At 58.6% G+C, this 17,562-nt stretch overlaps 1 protein-coding gene across 1 annotated transcript; it reads left to right on the top strand.

The window, feature by feature from the left end:
* The first annotated feature begins 247 nt into the window (after positions 1 to 247).
* Positions 248 to 15,181, top strand: KLF16 (Kruppel like factor 16). The gene is made up of 2 exons (XM_030540508.1): positions 248 to 884; positions 12,633 to 15,181. Exons 1-2 carry the CDS (start codon positions 473 to 475, stop codon positions 12,929 to 12,931), a joined length of 711 nt encoding a protein of 236 aa, XP_030396368.1. The 5' UTR covers positions 248 to 472; the 3' UTR covers positions 12,932 to 15,181.
* The last annotated feature ends 2,381 nt before the right edge of the window (positions 15,182 to 17,562 follow it).

Below are 17,562 nucleotides of genomic sequence, written 5' to 3' on the forward strand. Positions count from 1 at the left end.
CTTGTGCCCGGGGGAGGGGGCTGCCGGCCGCCCCGTGCTGAGACACGCGGAGCTGGGGGCGGGCTAGCAGCAGTCCCCGGCCGCTCTCCTCACCGGGGGCCATTGCATCCCCCCACGCGCTCCTTTCGCCGGCGTGTGGGCCGATGTGCCAAGAGGCGGAGCCCGGCGGGGAGTGGGGGGAGCCCTGAGCTGGGCTCGCCCGTCCCCCCGTTGCAGCCCACGCCCTAGGGCGGTGCGTGCGCTCCCGGCAGGGCGGGGACGGGTGTCCCCGTCTCTCTCCGAGAGCCAGGGCGCGGCGCAGCCACTCGGTGCGCTCGGAGGCGGAGCAGGGGCCACCCGAGCCTTAGCAGCCGCCGCTTTCTCGGCTGCCTGGAGACACAAAGGCTGCGGATCTCGCCCAGGAGCCGGGCGAGGCGAGTGGAGCAGCTCCGGCCCCCACGTTCAGTCCCGCCGGGGCCCCCCTTGGAGAGCCATGTCCTGCCTGGATTACCTCGCTGCCGAGTGCCTGGTGTCCATCTCCAGCGGGGCTCTGATCCACCCCGCCGCCGCCTCCAGCCTCCCCAGCCCCGATCCCGCTAGCAGCGAGGACCGGGAGGTGCGGGACACCCTCCGGGGCGCAGCCCCGGCGGCGGCCGGCTGCAGGGCGCGCCCCGGTTCGGCGCACTCGGAGAGCAGCAACTCGTCCTCGTCGGCCGGAGGGGGGGACCTGGAGAGCGGCTACACCACCCTGTCCGACGGGGGCGGCGGACCCCAGCGCGCCCCGCTGCCCGGCCACAGCCCCAGCCTGTCCTCCCCGGGCAAGCGGCACCGCTGTCCCTTCCAGGGCTGCTGCAAAGTTTATGGCAAATCGTCCCACCTGAAGGCGCATCTGAGGACGCACACAGGTGAGGCCGCCTCCCCCATCTGCCCCTTCTCCCGGCGTGGGGACCCCACCTGCCCCCGACTTGCGCGGGGACCCCGCCCACCTGCCTCCGCCCTCACGCTCCTCCCCCGGCCCCACTTTCCTCCCCCCCGCTCCTGCGCGCGTTTTTCCTCCTTCCCCACCCACGAGGGGCCCCCGCCTTTACCCGCCTCCTCTTGCTTTCCCTGCCCCCCCTTTCCCTCCTGGGGTCCCGCCACCCCCCCAGCTCTCCAATCCTTTCGCATCTCCCCAGTACCCCATGCCCCCTCCCCCACGCCCATAGATAGGAACACCCCCCCCCACGTCCCTTTTTCAGATGGTGCTTTTATCCTGTACCGATCTCCCTTCCTCCTTCGCCCCGGGGGCTGTGACCCCTCCCCCGTGACCTACCCCGGAGACCTCCCTGTGGCGGGTGGACGGGGAGGGGGGGGACAGCGTGATGTCACTTTTTGCTGGGGGGGGTTTGTTAAGCGATCTGAAGTTGTGTCCAACTCCCCCCACCTCCGCCGCGTGGAACAACGCGACTTCATTTCCATTGGCCTCAAATCCCTCAGTTGCCAGCCCCAAAGGGTCAGGAGCCCAGTCTATTACCCCTCCCCCCCGCCCTTCTGTGGGGTGGGCGGGGCTTGGGCTGCCTGGGAGGCGTGGCCATGCCTGTGACACGCTCTCCTTCCTTCTCTGCCATGCAGCGCGGCAGCTTGCTTTTCGTGTGCGGGGGGGCCGGACCTGAAGTGTGCTCACGTCAGTCCTGGAGCCTGCTGCCCAGTGTGACCCCCCCCCGTCTCTTCCTTGCCCCTGGTTTCCCGGAATAGCGCCCCATCCCTGGGGACCTCTGGAGGTGGCTGAAGCCCTTCGACTTTTGAAAGTGGCCTGTGTGGCTTGTATTCGGGGGTGGGGGGGGGGGCAGGAGGCCTGGCCTGCCCCCAAATCCTGGGGCTGGTGCTTCCTGCACACTGAGTCTGCGGGGTGCAGCTGGCTCTGGGGAAGGGCACGGGGAGGGCCGCAGGAATCCACATGGCACCTCTCCACTGGGCACAAGGCCGCCTGCTGCCTCTCTGAGTAAACTGGTGGGTGGGGCTGGTGAGAGGCAGGAGGCAGAAATGAACGTAAAGGGGGAGGGGGGGAAATCCAGGGCAGGGCAGGGCAGAAGCTGCCTGGTTTCTTGCTTCTCTGTCTCGCCCTGATGCACTGGGGAGGCTGCTGCACCCTGTGCTGGTGCCAGGCAAGGAGGGTGGAGCATTGGCACTGAACAGAGCAGAGGAGATCAGGGCGGGAGTGTCATTAATTCCCCCCACCACACACACACACACCTGTCTTGTTGTTTCTGATTGGGCAGGTTGGCACTATGGGGGAGGAAAGATAAGATGCCCTTAGTAAGCCTTGGCTCTAGCCACAGGTTGAACAGGGCAGGGGCTGAGGGAGTGTCTGGGATACTGTTCTTGGTTCAGTTGGCCTTACCTGCAGATTCCTGGGGAGACTGAGCCAGGTACTGGTGTGTACCCACAGAGCACCCCGGCGATGTGCACTTAGTGTGGATGCATCTTAGATCTGCTGTGAGCTCCCTCATGAGAAATAAGCTGGCCTGGTAAAACTGCGCTTTTTTGCTGCTATAACTGTGCCTATCCGAGGGGCTCCTGCCAGCCTGGCTGAGTGGGTCAGAGATCGCACCCCTGACCAACGTGGGGATGCTGGCAGGAGTCTGTTGTGTCAATCTGGCCTGAATGACCCCGAGCCGTGAATTGTGCATGCTGGGCTGTCAAACTGGCCCCTTTTACAGTGTTAAGCTCACACTTAATGTAAACTACACTGAAATATATGGTAGGGAGTGGCTAATTATTAGCCACTCCCTACCATATATTGACAGATACCGGCCTATTGTGGGTGTCTGGAGTCTTGCATCCCAGCATTAGGAAGCATTTGGATCCAGGACTTATGTCTTGGCAGAGTTCGTATTTGGACGACCGCCAACCCAGAGGTTGTGAAAATTTGGGGTTATACATAGACCCAAAGCAATTGGGCCCAGCTCTCCTGCCTCTCGCCAGTGAATCGGTGGGGTCTTGTGGGTTTGCTGGGGGTCAGGAGTGGGCCGGCAGTGTGTCTGCCCAACCTCAGGAGGAGCAGAGGGTCTCATGGAGTCAGCAGCCTCTTCCCACAATTGCTACCTTCGTTATCAGGCAGCAAGATGCCTAGACGTGAAACCTGGTGTCCCAGTGAGGCTGCGTGTGAAGCCATGTCTGGCTTCATCCCAGGGCCTCTCAGGCACCATAACATGATAGTAGGAGTTGGGAGCCGCTGCCTGGAAAGATCTGCTATTCGACATGACCCATGAGCCCTGGAGGTTTTACACCTTCCTCTGCGGCGTGGGGCACAGGTCACTTGCTGGAGGATTCTCTGCAGCTTGAGGTCTTCAAACCACGATTTGAGGACTTCAGTAACTCAGACATAGGTCAGGGGTTTGATGCAGGAGTGGGTGGGTAAGGTTCTGTGGCCTGCGTTGTGCAGGAGGTCAGACTAGACGATCATAATGGTCTCTTCTGACCTTAAAGTCTATGAGTCTATGAGCCCTGCCTTGATCAATGGTGTATATAGTCAGTCGTGTTGTCGGGGATGGGAGTAGGGGGTTGGTTTGGCTTTGCTGAGAGCACCTGGTTGTCCTTTGATTTCAGTGTGGAATTGCCATGCTGGTTCGCTGGCTCCCTGTTACCACTGAGGGGGTCGGGGGGGGCGGGAGGCGGCGTGGGCTGGACTATAGGAGTGGCCTCTCCTGGTCTGCCTGGCAAGAGACCTGGTCAACCGGCCTCATCCTGATTGGGGTAGTTACACTGATGGTGCTGCACCAGTGCAGAGCCCTACTGTTTCAGTGCGAATGCACTGCTGTATGGTGATCTGCACGGATTCACCATACCTTGGCTTCACATAAGGCCACAACTGCAATGAGATCTAAGGGCTGACCATAGGCTGGGTTAATTTAGGCAGGGTAGTAGCTGGCTAATGGTCATGTGCATATGTAAAAGGGGTTCTCCTGGGGCATAATAGCCTTCCCCAATGTGATAAAGACTCTCCCAAATTAGAGCCTAGAAGAGATCGCTATTGAAAAATCCCTCTGCCCACGGTGAATAGGAAACTTGCCCTGCAGAGTCTGGAGCAGGGACGTGAAGCCGTTGGTCCATGCAGCATTTGAGGCCTGGACTATACATTCTTTACACTGGTATAACTGTGGGGACTATACCAGCATAGCTATGCCAGGATAACCCTGTAGTATAGACGCAGCCTACAGAAGGGGTTCTTCTGTCAGTGTAGGGACCCCACCTCTCCAAGTGACAACAGCTTTCTTCCTTCAGCCTAGTTGTGTGTACACTGGGAGATAGGGCTGGGTGGCTCTAGGCTGTGGATTTTATGCGCACTTCGAGAGACGTAGCTATATTGAGCTAGATTTTAGGTGTAGAACAGACCCCGTATAACTCCATCCACACTAAGGATGTTGTCCCCCTTTTACCATGCTGATGTGGTTAAAGTGGTACAGCTTTTGTGATAGACAAGGCCAGAGTTTCTGTGCATTGTGGCAATGCGGAGGACCCTCCAAATGGGAAAGCCAGCGTGACCTGAGGCAATGTTATCTTCCTCAGTATCTTCCTCAGCCTGCAGGCAGTTGGGTCCAGTGCTTTGGGTGCAGCTCATAGCTTTACAATTAGCAGCTCGCGAAGTGACACTGGCAGGGTGCTGCTGAGTTCTGTGGAACTGTCAGGAAGGCTGCCGAGGCCCTCGGGGGAAAGCTGTGAGGAGCCGCCGTAGCAGAGATGGGGACTGGAGTTATTCCTGAAGGTGGGGGTGGGGGTGAAAGCTGAGGTAGAATTCGAGTAGTAGAAGTGCCATGCACACAATGCCCTGTGCCAGCTTCCTCCCAGCAGCTGGTGTATGGAGTAGGGGGAAGGGTACCTTTTGCCCAGCTGCAACCAGAACATGCATGACTTCAGATGTCAGACCCCTTCTGTGTTTGTGCAGCGCCTGGCACAGTGGGGTCCTGGTTTTCCCCCACGTGATGTGGGCTGAAATCCTTTGCAAATAAGGCCTCGACTGTGGATTCGGAGCACTTGAAAATTTGAGCCTCAGCTCATATTGGGAATCTGGCCCTGAACTGAAGATCTGCAAGGTGGCCTGGAGCCAATAACCTGAAAGGTGGAGCCAGAGGGCGGCTAGCCCCTGGGAAGTCACCACATGGCTAGCCGCAGGCACTCCCTCCACCTTGGGTAGAAAATAGTCCTGAACAAGATCTCGCTGATGCGGTCTTGAGTTTCCTGCTGGGAGGGACGCCCCCTGCCCCTGTCAGCCGGCTACACCTCACGGGTTCCCGTGTCAGGGCAGACTGTATGTGTCTCGCTTATCCCAAGCCGGCATCCCGGGGGGCTTTGCTCACCTGGCAGGTTGGCTCTGGCATGCCCACGGAGAGGCAGCTGGGCTCGGGCCCGTGGCATTGTGTGCAGGGCCTGCTGTCGCGTCCTTGGGGGATGAAAGGCCCCATTGTGGCATATCGGCTGGACTCGGGACGGTTTGAACTTGACGAGGCAGCGTGGTTTGAAATAGAGGCACTAGGAACTGGGGCACTGGGTAGGGGGTGGGGGCTCAGGACATCAGCGGAGCCACCTCCACCCCCGTCCTCTACAAAGGAAGGGCTAGAGAGTGGCTGGTTTAGAGGGTTCTTGTAACCTGAGCCGATGGTGGGAGGGAGGTGGGGAGAAGCCAGGTCCCCTGGGGGCGATGGGGGGCTGGAGCCAGGCTTCTGGGGGAGTTAGTTCGGCCTTTGCAGAGGGCTGGACCCAGAGGGTGAACTGCCAGGGATGGGGCAGCCTAGGCATAGGCCTGCGTGGCAGGAGGGAGCTCCGGAGCGGAGGAGGGAAGGTTGAGGCCTCTACGTGGATCAATGTCAGAGCCAGCCCTTTGCTAAGGCCTCTCCTCCGGTAGCACCCTAGTGAGTGGGAGATGCCCGGACACCGGCCTTCTGTGCTGGCGAGAACTTACAAAACAACTGTCCCCAATGTGGAGGGGACAGAGACCATCCAGCTGGAAGTCCTTGTGTTTGGTCCCCGGACACCAGGGTGGCTCCAGCTCTCCAGAGTCCCAGGCCGCCCTGCCCCCTGTTGTGAACGCCTCGTTTGTCTCTCGGGGCGCCCACAGCTGCACCTCCCTCCCCAGGAGCACAGCATGGTTGGGTGACTCACTGAAGATCATGCTGGGAGTTGGTGGCAGAGCCGGGAACCGAACAGAGGAGTTCTCGCTCCCAGCCCCCTGCCTTGTTGACTAGGTCCTGCAGGTCAATGAAGCTGCGCAGGAGCTGCCTGGGATTTTCAAAGCCCCTGAGGGAGTTACGCTCAGCTCCCCCGGACCTTCAATGCGATGTGGACACCTGACTCCTGTAGCTCCTTTGCACGCCCCAGCCCCCGCCTGCAGCAGGCTGGCAGCTGGTACTTCCATGGCCGGGGGGGTGTAGGAAGAGTGTGTGCTTCTCTGGAGGTGGCACGATTGGTACCGAGCACGGAGGGTGCCTGATCGCAGCGTCTGAGGGGTGTGGAATCTGGGGTCTAAACTGCTTGACCACGTCCCCTTTAAATCCCTGCTGTTAGGAAACCACTGGAGTGGCGAGATTCTCTCTGCACTGGGCTGAACTGCGGGGGCTGGAGCTGCCCTGAGATGCCTGGGTTAGGCTCCGACAGAACCTGTCTCCCCTTCCCCCCCACCTTTTGACCATCCTGTGGGCCCAGTCCCGGCCTCCCCGAACACCCTGGATCTGGAGCAGGGTTTGAACCACTGAGTGAAAGCCCCGGGCGTGGGGGAGGGGGCAGCCTCCATGCACTGGGAGGGCTGGCTGTGCGACGGAGCCGCTGTCCTCGTCTCACCCCGCTGCTGCAACTGAGCTCGCTCGGTGCTGGCAGCACAGATGGTGTGTGAGATTCCCAGGCTGCAGGAGGCTGCAGGAGCCCGTGTGCCTGTCTCTTCTGGAGCGTGGCTTGCAGGAGAGTTGCCTGCATGTGGCGTTAACCCATGGAGTTCCCAAAGCAGCTGCTGGCACTGCCTCCCCCCCACCCCTGCTTACAAATCCCCTGCCAGGAACTAACCGTGCCTCTGTGAACCCAAAACTGGTGCTGCCGCTGGGCTGGGACCTCTGCCACTGGCTCTCCCCCAACCCAGAGCCAGGGCCCTGCTCTCGCTCTTGTTCCTGCATTGAATTCTTGCCCTTTGGGCCTCCTCTTTCCACCCCTTCTAGGGAGGATCAGCCTGAGCTGCAATGTCTGGCCTGGGGCTTGGCCCTTTGGCGCCTTGCTGAGGCTTTTTGTTCCTGGCTTTAATGTTTGTTTTTGCTTCAAGACAAAAGGGTTTCCCAGCGCCTGCACCCAACCCCTGCTGAACTGGGCTGGCAGGATGAGTCATGGGGCAGTCCCCATGCTGCCTGCGTCAGCCTCTCAGCAGCCCCTGAGAGCTGCGTGGGAGAGGGCCATGCAATTACTCTTGAGGGGGGAGGGTTGCATTGAATTAGCCTGGTGGGCTTGGTCTCACGCCCTCTGAAGTTCAAAGGTTAGCGCCTCCTCTCCGCCCCGTCACCTGGGCCCCCTGGCACTGAATGACTCCCTGGCCCTAGCCAACAGGAAACCCAAGTGTTTAGCTTGGCAAACCGCAGGCAACTTTGCTCACATGGCAGCGGAGGCAGGCCGGGAGTGCGCTCGGGGCAGTGAGCCGCGACCCAAGATGACTTGGTCCCGTTAGCAGCTCTGCTGTGACCTTGAGCGGGTGACCTTGGGGCCGCTGTCCCACCCTTGGCTAAGCGGTGGTAGCATTTGCCCACCTTGGTGCAAGTCAGTGTCCGTTCAGTGCCTTGCAGAGACAGTGCTGTGGGAATGCTCTGTACAGGCTGGATACGCCGGGAGGGACTGTGGGCTTTATGTGGGGAGGGGTGGTGAAATGAACGGGATCAGAGCAGAGCTTCCCAGGTTTAGCTCCTTACACAGGAATCTGGTTCCAAAAACTGTCCAAGCCCGGCACTGCCGGGGAGCATCCCTGCAGGGAGAGCAGCCCACCCTGCTCTCTGTTGGCGGCTGTCCTGGCCTGTGTCCCCTTTGAGCCACAGCCCGCCGACAAACCCAGCCGTAGCGGATTTCCCCCACCGCTTGCCTGGCGATGCTGTCCCCTGGCTTCCCCCTCGTGCAGACGACAGGCCCAGTGTGGGAGGCAGGGAAGGGGCAGGAGGTTATGCCTGACCTGAGGAGCTTTTGACGCTTATGCGGAGCGATGGGCCGGCTCCAACACCGCGCGGCTCTCTGGCCTCTTGCGTGACACAAGCTATTCTCCAGGGCGGAGGGCTGGGCTGCACATCCTGGGGCCTGAAGTGTTCTCTCCCATCCCCCACTCTTGCCTCCTGCCCTGAGCGTCTGGCTCCCCCCGTTGGAGGCAGGACAACCGAAGCAGCTGACGCGTTGCGCTCGGGCGCCAGCTGGGGTCTGACGGGAGGTGCGAGTGGGCATGGATTGGCAGCGGGCATTTCTCTGCATGCGCTGGGGAGGAGCGGCAGGGCTCAGGCTGCCTAACAAAGGGAGAGGCAGAGTCCAGGGCAGGATCTGAACTCAAAGGGATGCTGACCAGTTTCTTAGGGCTGGTCTGCACTGAAAACTTACGTCAGCTTAGCCACGTCTCTCTGGGTATGACAGATCCACCCCCCGGGAGACAGGCGTGGGCAGCGTTGGGGCAACGAAAGAATTCTGCTGACCCTACTACTGCCTCTCAGGGCTGGGGGTTAACCACAGCGACAGGAGAACCCCTCCTGTTGCCGGTGTAAGAGTAGGCATCCCCATCGATTCGCACTGCGTGTTGCCATCTTAGTGGGCGCAGAGCAGCCGAACGCTTTTCCCGTCGAGTTGCCAGGGTTTTCAAAGTATGTCCCAGCCGTCAGGGAGCAAAGCTTTTCAAAACACAGGGGAAGTAGTGGTATCCCTGTTTCACAGATGGGGAAACTGAGGCCCAGGAGGGCCGTGACTTGCCCTGGGTCATGCCGGGAGTTGGTGGTAGAGCCAGGAATTCTTACAGCCCCTCGCCCATCTAGCTGCTGCACTGGGTCCCTCTTGTTTGTGTAGAATCTGAGCTGAGTAGAAGTATTTTAATGAAGAGGGCGAAGGAGCTGGGCCTTGAGAAGTGCAACGTGAAAGCAGTCAGTGGCTCGTGCGGGGAGGCGAACCTGGGAATACAGACAAGCAAACCAGATTCTCAAGGCATTCATTATTAATCCTCTGCGGTGGTGTTACTAGTACAAAACTCCAGGCAGCAAGAACAGACCACATAATGCATCACAGGCAGGGCAGGGACCTTTGCTTTCTGTGCTGGGGGAGGGGTTGGGCCTGGCTGGGGTGACCATATTTCCCAAAGTGAAAACAGGCCACTGTGCAAGGCTGGCCCAAGTCCGCCCCCTCCCCTCCACCCGCGTGGTCCTGTTTGCTCTTGCCAGCTGATGATCAGTTGGTCAGAGCAAACAGGACGAATGCCCAGTTTTGCCAAAAAAGTCGGGACGCCTGGGATGGGGCTTTAAAAGGGGGACTGTTTCCCTGTGGGCTGGTAGCCACTAGAGGAACGCCTGGTGCTTGGGAATATGCCCTAAGTGGGTTGGTTTTTTTTTTTCTGATTTAGTTGGGGATTGGTCCTGCTTTGAGCAGGGGGTTGGGCTAGATACCTCCTGAAGTCCCTTCCAACCCTGATATTCTATGACTGGCCCAGCCAAAATGGAACATAGGGTCACCCTAGCTCCTGGCCCCTGATTGGTGCCACCAGGTTCTATTGTAAGGATAATACACACATCTGTTAAATTCAGGTCAGTGATGGCAAAACATCTGTTAGACCTGTGCGCTTAGCGTGATACCATGAGGAGCCCTCCTGAAGACAAAGGGAGCCCAGTAAAGCCTGCCAGGAGCGGTCTGCAGGGTCAGGGGCGACAGGAATAAGCAAAGACTTCGATTTCATTTTACCTTGAAAGGGTCCCCTGAGCATCCCACGCTCTTCTGCCAAGCTTGGTCTGTGACTCACGCTGGCGCTGGGAAAAAGTTCTTGAAATTGGAGCTGCTTCTGCCTCCTTTACTCGCCTCACTCTTTCGCCCTGGGCTTACGCAGTCAGGAAGAGTTTTTTTGTCACCAGTGACGGGGGTTGCGTTTTCCTGTCGAAAACGGCTGCGTAAGATTGTGCCAACTGGTGATTGTGCAGTCAGGGGAAAGCCTCTCGTGCGCAGGCTTCACAGAGCAGGGTGATATGGTTTAAATGTTTCATAGTCGTAAGCCCGTGGGATGGTCTTGTCGCATTCCGGGCCGAAGCTGTGAGTAGGGGAGGCTGGTTGCCCCAAATCTATGCTGACGTTAAAACCTTGACACCCCATCGTTCGACCAGCAATAGATGGGTGAGGTATCTTCTTGCTGGCCTGGGGAACTCCTTGCCACAAGGGATCACCGGGGTCAAGAGTTTTGCGGGATTGAAGAAAAGATCAAAGAGTTGAACAGTGTAGTTTAAAGATACAAGAGTTTTGGCAGGGAGATAAACCCAACTCAGGGCATGAATTGTCCCCTAGCTATAGGGGTCAGGAGCTGGCTTTGCTGGGGGCAGATGACCCCATCACTGCTGAGTTTCTTGCACCTCCTGCTGAAGCAGCTGGTGCTAGCCACTGTTGGAGACAGGAGACTGGTCTTGAAAGGCCCCTGATCTGATCCAATCTGGCAATGCCTCTGCAGTCCTCACTGTGTTATACGTTGTGGAAAAAAAAGTTTAAGAAAGTTTAACTTGGCCCTAGTTTCTGCCTCTGCAACTGTAGATGCAGGTGTTTCAATAACTGTTCAGCTGCACAGTGGGAAAACCGCTGATACGTGGCATGGAGGAGTCAGGCAGGGTCAGACCTGAAACAGCCGTGAGTCCAGGCCGTGATACTCCTGTCCTGGGCCTTGGGACCAGTCTGCTGGGGGTGAGGGGCTGGGTGGGGGAAGCCGGAAGAAAGGCCAGAGATGCAAGTGGGATTGGGTTGGAATTTCGCTCACTACTGATCCAGTGACGATCCTGTCGTGCTTGTGATTGCGAGAACCTGCCGTAACCCGGAATGGAGCCCAGGCAGATCAAGCCCTGGGGTTCTCTTGGTGTCTCTTTGCAAGTGGCTCTCGGCTTTGTCAGCCCAATTGCCCCTTGCACGTGCCCCCAGGAACACCCGGCCCTTGTGTCTCTGGTACTGACGCTCCTGGCTCTCTTCGAAAGACCTTCAGTCCGGACTAGCTCAGGAGTCCAGACATGCGGCATAGTCTGCACCTGACTAGCAGGGGGTGCCCTAGTAAGAGAGGCAGCAGTCCCTGCAGGTGGAGAGAGATTGATGAACTGGGGGCTAGGTTGGAAGCCCTGTGCCGAGCATCTAATTAGTCTCTGGGGAGGCAGGAGCCGGCAGCATCTTAATCTGAGGTTTTAATTTTGCCTTCGTCCTCTCTGGGTCTGTTTTTATTCTTGCTCAGGTCAGTTGCTTTGCATCAGCATTAGGCAGATGAGGGCGGATTAGAACCAGAAAACAACCCCCAGGGGTTGGGTGGGTTTGGAGCTCTTGGCTGAGTCTGTCTGCTGTGCACTTCTGGTTCCCCGGCTGCCCGTGGACGGTGGGGGGCCCACAGGCTGTTTGTGTTTCTGGGGCCAGTGGGCATTGGACTTGTCCCAGCACAGCGCCCCCTAGCTTCTGTCTATCACACAAGCCCTGCTCCAGTGGCAGAGCCCGGAGTCGGGGAGGTGGGTCTGTTGCAGGTAGAGTGACCAGATGTCCCTATTTTATAGTGACGGTCCCGATAATTGGGGCTTTTTCTTCTGTGGGCAGCTATTACTCCCCATCCCCTGTGCCGATTTTTCATACTTGCTGTCTGGTCACCCTAGTTGCAGGAGAACTGAACTGCCTCTGACCCGCAGCCCCCCTGCTGTTCCAGTTCAGTGCCTCCCGGTGTCCCCAGTTCTGCTGCAGGGCGGTTCGGGGACACCAGGAGCAGAGCAAGGCGCATGCGGTCTCAGTCCCCTGGTAATGCGAGACGTGAGACGCTGATTGCAGCTGTCCGGGATCTGCGCTCTGACTCTTCTGGGGAAAAGGCTCACGTGGCAGAACTAGCCCCAAACCCAGGGAAACGTGCTGTGTGTCACTGTCCGTAATTAGCGTGCTGCCACCTAGCTGGGATAAGGGAGATTGTTTTGGAGGGGTAGGAGCTGAAATGATTGATGAACTTTCCCTTTCTCTTTGCATCTTTCTTGAGCTCTGAGCCCTTCCCCAAGTCCGTCCAGGGACTCGGAGCTCACACTGTGCTCCATGAGATCATGTCACTGGCCTGCCAAGCCAGCTGCCCCTGGCTAGAGCAAAATGCCCAGTACTTGGAGCCCCCAACTCACAATGCACCTGGATTGTTTGTCCAACACTGTTATTGGACTGCTCTGTGGAACACTGCCCTCCACTGGGTGGAATTGAAACTGCTCAGCTGTGTGTCTTAGGCCCTACAGTGTAAATGGCTGGTGGAGATTCTCCTTGGTTTGAAGTGTTAAGAGCCTGTGCTGTTGGAGCAGGAGGACTGGGGGAGCCCAAAGGGGTCAGAGGTGGGGGGGCACAGGGACTGTCTGGGGGAGTCCAAAAGGGTCAGGGAAGAGGGCTCGGGGACATCCCCCCTGGGCTCCTTGCTGTGTCTCACCCTCTTTCCCCCCTCCCCCTAGGTGAGAGGCCATTCCCGTGCACCTGGCCCGACTGTTCCAAGAAGTTTGCGCGCTCGGATGAGCTGGCCCGGCACTACCGCACCCACACCGGGGAGAAGAAGTTTGCCTGCCCGCTCTGCGAGAAACGTTTCATGCGCAGTGACCACCTCACCAAGCATGCCCGCCGCCACCCCACCTTCCACCCCTCCATGGTCAAGCGGCAGGGCTGCCCCAGCGTCTCCCCCAGCGACTCAGCGCCCGGCAGCCTGGCGGGGAGCCCCGTCGCCAGTCCTTCCCCCAGCCCGGCCAAGTTCCTGTAGGGGCTGGTGCTGCTCCGAGCAGGGACCAAGTGGCACGGACCCCAAAAGGTGCCACCTGGCCCAGGCCAGCCCAGGAAGCCGCTGAGAATGCCCGGTGTCAAGGCTGCCCTTGGATCTGTGGGGCGAGCGAACCGTCCACTCCTCCCTGATGGGTCCCTGCTCGCGGGGCCCTTCCACCTTGTCTTCTGGGTGTCTTCGAGCAGCAGCCTTTCCCCACCTGGCTTCGTGATGACATCCAGCATCCCCCACCCCCGGCTTGCATGGCACAGCGGTCGGGTGTCCAGTCCCGCAGGCCATGATGCTCCCCCTTTGCGGCTGTGGAAGGACCTGGGCGGGGGGAAGGCTAGGACCTCGCCCTGGCTGCCCCTCTCCTGGGCAGATTCCCGCATGGTGGTGGGAGGTGGCACCTCTCCGGGAACCCCCAGCTACCACGATACCAGACTCTACTGGCTCGACTCGTGCGGGGCTGTTTCGTCCTGGAGATGCTAAGGGGCAAATCAAGGCCCCTTGCCTCCTCTCTGGTTTACCCTCCTGGTGCTGGTGCAGTGACAGTTCCCCAGCAGGGGGCACCCTAGGGACGGTTCCAACTTGCACCTTGGGGACCCCTTGAAGGCAGCTTAAACCAGGCCAGTTCTGCCTCCCGTCCCCAGAGGCTGTGACTGCTTTGCTCTTGGGACAGAAGGCTGCTCAGGGAGGAGATGGCCGGTGGCTGAAGTCCCCTGCGTCTCCCACTTCCCCTCCCCTCTCCTCCTGGAAACCAGGATCTGCTCCTCTGAAATTCACCCCTCTGCCTCCAAGGGAAGCCCAACATATATGTATATATATATATATGTATTCCTCTCCCCCTCCCACAGAGGGGCATTCTGAATATTTATTTATACAGACTGACGTGCCTCCGGCTGCAATCTTCTGAGGTCTCTGCAAGCCGTGAGTATCTGGCCAGTGGACACAGATTGACTGCAGTGTCGGGATGTACCTTTCGAGGGACTCTCCATCCAGCCCCTGCCATGGGACAGGGCTGGGCTTTTTAGGCAGGAATCTATTTATGGACAAAATCAGTTTTTTATAGCTGTGGAATCGGGGTGGAGGGGTATAAAGGGGGAGGGGGAGGGGACAGGCTCCCCAGCCAGCCTCTCTGAAGTGTGTGCGGATTGAATATTTGTCTACACGGCATATTGCTGCTGGAACCTGGCTGTGTGCAGCTGTTTTATAGGAAGCTTGGGCCTGCATTTCGGTTCTCAGTGATTTGGGGGGTGCTGCGGATTTTCCTGAAAACTTGTAATTTAATTTTTTTTCCAGAGAGTGCTCAGCACTTTAAAGACACAGGAGTTCCCTTTGAGGTGGGTCAGGTGGTGCACCCAAAAAATCACCAGTCACTGCTGGAAATATAGGGCCAAGTGCCTTCAGTTCATCGCGAGCAGGCCTGTCCCAGAACTGCACTAGGTCAAGTGCATGGATCAGGGTGGACTAGTTTTTTGGTACAACAGTGGTTACATAGCAGCCTTTCTCAGCCAAGTGGGATGCTCCATTTGATTCTGCTGCAAAAATGCACTGAAATCACTAGGGGTGTGTCTACACTTAACCTGCTGCAGCTGCACTGCTGGAGCACTTGGGTGTCGACCCCACCTAGGCCGGGGTTCTCCGGTTGACATGGGCAATCCACCTTCCCGAGAGGTGGTAGCTGGGTCAGTGAATGAATTCTTCCATCACCATAGCACTGTCTGCACCAGGGGTTTGGTCGGCTGACCTACGCCGCTCAGGGGAGTGGATTTTTCACGCCCATCAGAGATGTAGCTGTGCTGGTGTAAGATCCCCGTGTAGACCCAGCCCTGAGGTAGGTCAGGGCTGCAGGGTGGGGTGGGGTGCAGTAATGGCCCTGGTTGAGTCAGCTGCAGGGATTGAACCTGGGACCTCTGGCTCTAAAAGCCGTGAGTTTGTCTCCTGAGCCCAGAGCCCAGCTCCCTTAGTTCTGTCGCAGTAGCGGACTCTGGGGTCTGACCGCTAGAGGGGGACAAGGCGCTCCCCCGCGTTGGCGTGGGTGATGCTGATTTTATAGACACGGGTGTTCTGCTTTCATTGGGGATAGGCCTGGCCTCTTGTGTGCAGTGCCGTGCCGCTGGCCAGAAGGCTGAACATCAGCCTTCCCCACGGCACGTGAGCCCACGCCGATTGGCCTTGGTGGAACGAGTTTGTTGGGTCACGGGTAGTCCCAGGGTCCCGCTGCCTGTGTAACAAAGCCATTGGCATGGCTGGCCCGGCTCTCCCCTCCTGCGTTGGACCAAGGAGGGAACTGGCTCTACCAATGCCCATGCCGCACCTGTTATGGGGATAGGCCGCTCCACACCCACGCCTCTCTCAATCCAGGTGTGCTTTAGATCAAGAAGCAACCCGCCCACACCCCAGTGCTTTCCCTGGGCTCTCTGGAGAGAACCTCGTCCCCTGGAATGCTTCAGAGACATGTCTGGGATGGGTCTGCTGAGAGTTCCTCAAGCTTGGCACGGCTGGGAGTTGGCCTCCTTTGCCCCCGCTCCGTATTCCGCGTGGCCCCTGGGTCCCAGCTCTGCAGGATCAATCTCTGTTGGACTGTCTCAAATGGCCCAGGTTGTTGGACTGTCTCGAAGGAGCCGGCAGCTTGCTGGGATAGGGGCCCGATCTGGCAGCAGCCGGGATTCCAGCATCGGAGCTTGAGAACTGTGTGGAGCTCCTCTGGTTGGACCTTGTCTCCGGCCTCCTGAACTGGGGCACAAGAGAGCTCAGAGCTGCCGGGAAGAGACGCCAGCCCAGCTGGAGGGCCCCGGCTCCGGGAGTGGCGGCTTGCCAGAGGCCACCTTGGGTAGAATACACTGCAATGCATTAGCCAGCGTGTCCCTTCTCACGTCAGTGTCGTGCAATGGGGCTCGGCATCCTTTCCTGCCTGTGCCCATCAGGCTGGGCTTTGCAGCTCACAAATTGCCTGGTTCTCTCCTGCTTGCACGGCTGAAGCTTGAGGGAGACCTGTTTCCAGCGAGAACTGTTGAAGGAGCCCAACATTTCCCACCAGCAAAGGTGTTGCTGGGTGACTATTCTCTGGGGCAGTCCCAGGGCCCTTGTGATGGGGATGGGGCTCGGGGGGGTGGAGGGGGAATAGAATGGCTTACGAAATGGCTAAGTGGGTGGAGGAGGAGAGGAAAGGAGGGGCAGTTAATGGACCTGTGAGGAGAGGGCTAAAGCAGGTGATCTAGAAACAACCTTTCAGGAGGGGCTCCATGGCTGGGGCATGAAACGGTTCGTGGCTTGAACTGGTGGGGGTGAGACTGGCGTTGGGTGCAGGGCTGTCACAGCAGCTGGCAGTGTCCCCGGTTCGTAGCCCTGCCCTGGAGCAGTTTGGACCCAGCCTGCCTTAGCTGGGCTGCCCCAGTGTATTCTGGGATCCCCTATGCTCCTGTCCTGTAGTACTTGGCATCATTGGTGGAGGGGGGGCGGATTCAGGGGTAACTTCCTGTGTGTGTAGAGGGGGACCTGTAGGCTGGACTGGTTTTGCTTAGTGTAGACGGCACCTGCGAAGACACCAGGAAGCATTGCTGAAGCCTATGGGCTAATCAGGGTCCCTGCTGGCCCATATGCAGCCAGGGACCAGCATGACCTCAGTTTCCCCACCACGGTGAGGGGTGGCCAGAGCCTTGAGCAGGGCCACTTGACCCCCACCAAAGCTAGATCGGGACTCCATGCACTTACTTCCTCCTTATTTATTACTGATTTCTCCCTTTCCCCCAAGGAGTTGAACTGGAATGGGTCATTCTCCTCCCCCATCCCAATGAACGGCTCCTGCTTTGGAGGAAAACGCGTTTTGGACTGGCTCTCCCCCCCCCCCCCCCCTCCCCGGGAGTGTGTGGAGAGGCTGTCCTGGGACATCTCTAGTAACACGGCTTCATGCCACCTCTCCTGGCTGGCAAACCCGGCTCCCTGGATGCTCTGCCCCAGCAGCGGAGCAGCTTCTCTGGCGCCCGCCAGTGATTGTTTTTATAGGCCCTTTACAAATATGATGCAGTCGGGGCCCCAGACGCTGCCGTAGGCTGCCGCAAGCTGCAGTGTGTTTCTCCTTTGATGCTGTAGGTTCTCTGTATTCTGACTCCCGGGCCTGGTGTTTCCTTGGGGGTGAGGCCTGTTGGGTTTTCAGTGTCTTTATTAATCCAGTCCCTTTATCCCTAGAGGTTCCTCAAGGCACCAGTTTCAGGGAGGTTGGGGGGCAGGGAATGGGGCAAACGCCATTGTCACGGGGGCATAATCTCCTTGCAGCTGCTGTTCCTGGGAGCATCCCTTGCAAGGGGCCCATTCCTGCGGTCCTTACTCATGCAAAGCTCCCATTCAGGTCTGGGCCTTAGAGCTTCCCCTCCCCCAACTCCCCCCCCACACACATTTCTCTGTCTATGCAGTTGGATTCTGATCTTGATTACATGGGGAGTAAATCCAGAACTCCAATGGAGTCACTCTGGATTTACAGGGGTGTCGGGGATCTTTTTTCCTGAGGGTTCTGCCCTCTTCTCGTACTGCTGAATGGAAAGGGGGGATGGGTCCCAGTTAAAGTGGAGGGTGGTTCCCGTATGGAAAAGACCGAATCTCTTCACCCTCCCAGTGGTTCTCAAACTTTTGTA

This window comes from Gopherus evgoodei, chromosome 22 (genome assembly GCF_007399415.2).
Source record: "Gopherus evgoodei ecotype Sinaloan lineage chromosome 22, rGopEvg1_v1.p, whole genome shotgun sequence".
In the NCBI taxonomy this organism is placed as follows: domain Eukaryota; kingdom Metazoa; phylum Chordata; order Testudines; family Testudinidae; genus Gopherus; species Gopherus evgoodei.